Source organism: Bidens hawaiensis, unplaced genomic scaffold (genome assembly GCF_021521415.1).
Source record: "Bidens hawaiensis isolate Kalapana, Puna unplaced genomic scaffold, B.hawaiensis_p1.1 tig00005359_1, whole genome shotgun sequence".
Classification (NCBI taxonomy): domain Eukaryota; kingdom Viridiplantae; phylum Streptophyta; class Magnoliopsida; order Asterales; family Asteraceae; genus Bidens; species Bidens hawaiensis.
In genome coordinates, this window is record NW_027491341.1 from 1609638 (window position 1) to 1612494 (window position 2857).

Sequence of the window (2857 nt, forward strand, 5' to 3'; positions counted from 1 at the left end):
TACTTGCAGATCGATCGATTTGGGGAATCCGTCCGTCACTGGTACTGCTGTCGGTGATTATTAGTCAACCAATATTTATTTAATTATCGTTTCTACTACATCACTGGATAATTTAGGGGCCGAACAACAACTTGTTTATATTTTATAGGGGTTAAATTCATTTCATCCAACCCCGAGTCATGTACTTACATGTACGCTTGCTGATCGGGTTAAAAAAAAAACAAACCGTAACCTAACCCAATTAAGGTTTAGGTTTGTCGAGTTCGGATTAATCTGGTTTCGAGTTAGTCAGGTTACTCCATATTTTGAGGTTAAATAACAAATATTGAAAGTTATTGTCAGATGGGAGTTGAAAAACGGTAGGTTTAACCCTTTTTTTTTAAATAAAGCGTAAGTGCTTGTTATCAACTTCTAAATAAATTAACCTTTGTGTTAGCAGTTTGGCCCACCACTGTTTGATGCAACTAGACTTCTATTATGTCCAGATATAGTAAATATTAAAACTAAATTTCAAGCTGAAGAATATGTGAGTTTAACCATGCAGAACAAGTACTTCCACAAGGGTCGTCGTCAAGATCTGAATCCTAGGTATCGTCTATGATTGTCGTTATCAGCAAGTAGATAATAAAAACGAGTATGGGTGGATGGTTAGAATGGAGAGATGCTCTAAGATAAGCAAAGAGTCATCCATGAAGTTTCAAAATTTTCTCAGTCTCCTCCATGAAGAAGACTTCGTTCAATAATTCAAATTCAGGCGTTTTGTTTATTTTTAAGTGGAAAAGTTGGATGCCTTAAAAAGTAAGCATTCCTACTTGGAATGCATAAATGGATAGACTATCGACTTTCGTTGCTCTATCCAAAAGAAACATCAAGGTGGGCTCAATGGCTTGTAGATTATTTGGAGAATACATGGAAACAGGTGATCATCTCTTCATGTCTTGTTAGTTTGTCAACTAGTTAGTAATTGTTGTCACTTTTCTCCCATATATGAAACTAGCAATTTGAGGACTCGTAAAAAACAAGGTTATATACAAAATCATTTTCGGATCGTGTTAATCTGGGAAGACTATGAAGAAAGCCATCTTCTTTAAAAATTATAAAAAGACATAAATTGTTGTGTTTTGTAACCACCCCTTAAAACATAAAGGCAAAATTGTGAAAATTAACAATCCCGTTAGGTTGACTAACTCCGTTACTCTCCCCAAAGTCTATACGCTTCAATCACCACCAAACCAAACAAAACAAACAAAGAAACAAACCCATTCTTTCATTCTCTCTCTGCGTCAATGGCATCCACAACCACCACCACCACCACCACCGTCGTCCTCCTGCTATCGGTAATCCTGACCCTGTTAACCGTAAGCACCGCCAGACCCTGCAAAACCATCTTCTTCATCACGTCATCTTCCTCCTACTCTCTCCCGATCCCAAACACTCAAAACCCTAACCCCAACTCCCCTCGTTTCACCTTCTTCATCACCGAAATCCACCGCACCAACCCCTCATCAGACGATGTCGTTTCATCAAAACCCTATTTCCCACCAGCTTCTGACCGTGCCATGGACATCATGACCATCGTCGGTGCCTTGCTCTTTGGCGTTGGCTGCGGGGCCCTCACCGCCGGTACCATCTACTTGATCCGGTCTCTCTTCTCCACCCGCCGAGAGGAAGAGGATTTTGCTTCAGATTGTTATTATGAGGATGACGTCACCAACAACGGTTATGATGCTGTCCCCACGGCTGCCAAAGAGGTCCCTCCGTCTGCCGATGAAGTTGACGCCATGAAGAAGTAAATGAATGCTACTTTTCAAAGTGTAATCTATCCATTCTCTTACGCTTTATGTGTGTCTGTTGAAATGTTCTATAACTTTCCAGTTTTATGTCGTCTACTATATATATGCAATATCTGTGATGATTGTAAGCGGGTTATGTTTCATGAAATATTCGACTTTTGAATTTATTTTTATGTCTATTTCGTTTATGGTCTTATTGTTGGATTTAATTGCCATACCCTCTGCCTTGCGTTATAGTATTAATAAGACATTACGTTCATTAATAACATGATTATCATTCAACTACGTGAGTTATTTGGTTGGGTTGACAGCTGAAGTTTATCTGTTAGGCAGAAGTTAAGAGTTCCGTTTTAAGTTCATCTAATTTGGTATAGATCACATGGATGATTTTGAAATCCTGAATTTAGATGTTAGGTTTTCTATGTTTTTTTTTAAGTTTTGTATGATACGTTTAGACAGTTGAAGCCAGCACATGGGAGCGGCGATCAATTTAGAAGATTAACGCTTATTGTGCTTGAACGATGAACTGTTTTTTTACGTTTTTTAGTTCTTTCCTTTTCTTTGTTGTTTTTTTTACGATGAACTGCTTTTCTACGTCTTTTAGTTCTTTCCTTTTTTTGCTGTTTCTCTTTTTTTTCTTTATTTGTCACTGGGGATCTTTATTAAAGTTGTCTTTGTATACGCTCTTTGGTTCTTGTTTTTTTTTATTCTTTCATCATACAGATAAGATTCTGTTAACTTTGCCAATACTTAATAGTTTAGAACAGTCATAGTCAGGTAGAGGATATTATGTTAAATCTATGGCATGGTTATTGTGCAGTCGAGAAAGCATTTGCGCCTAGTGCTTTAGGCAACAAAGCTTCTGAGAAGTTGATCCCATTTTTGGTTAACAAATGTAAAACATGCCCTTTTATCAATTCCGTGTGTTGGGAATTCGATGCAATGTTGCTAAAGAGCTGATAAATACACATTCAGTTTTTAAGTAGACAACTGCAGTTTCTGCATAAACAGAGTGTGTTGTTTTAACTGTAACAACATAACCGCCTCTTTTTCTCTTTCCGGTT

General features: G+C 37.7%; 1 protein-coding gene across 1 annotated transcript; it reads left to right on the forward strand.

The window, feature by feature from the left end:
* Positions 1-1286: 1286 nt before the first annotated feature.
* On the forward strand, positions 1287-1793 carry LOC143629642 (uncharacterized). Its single transcript, XM_077098866.1, has one exon. The coding sequence runs from the start codon at positions 1287-1289 to the stop codon at positions 1791-1793; it is 507 nt and encodes a 168-aa protein (XP_076954981.1).
* The last annotated feature ends 1064 nt before the right edge of the window (positions 1794-2857 follow it).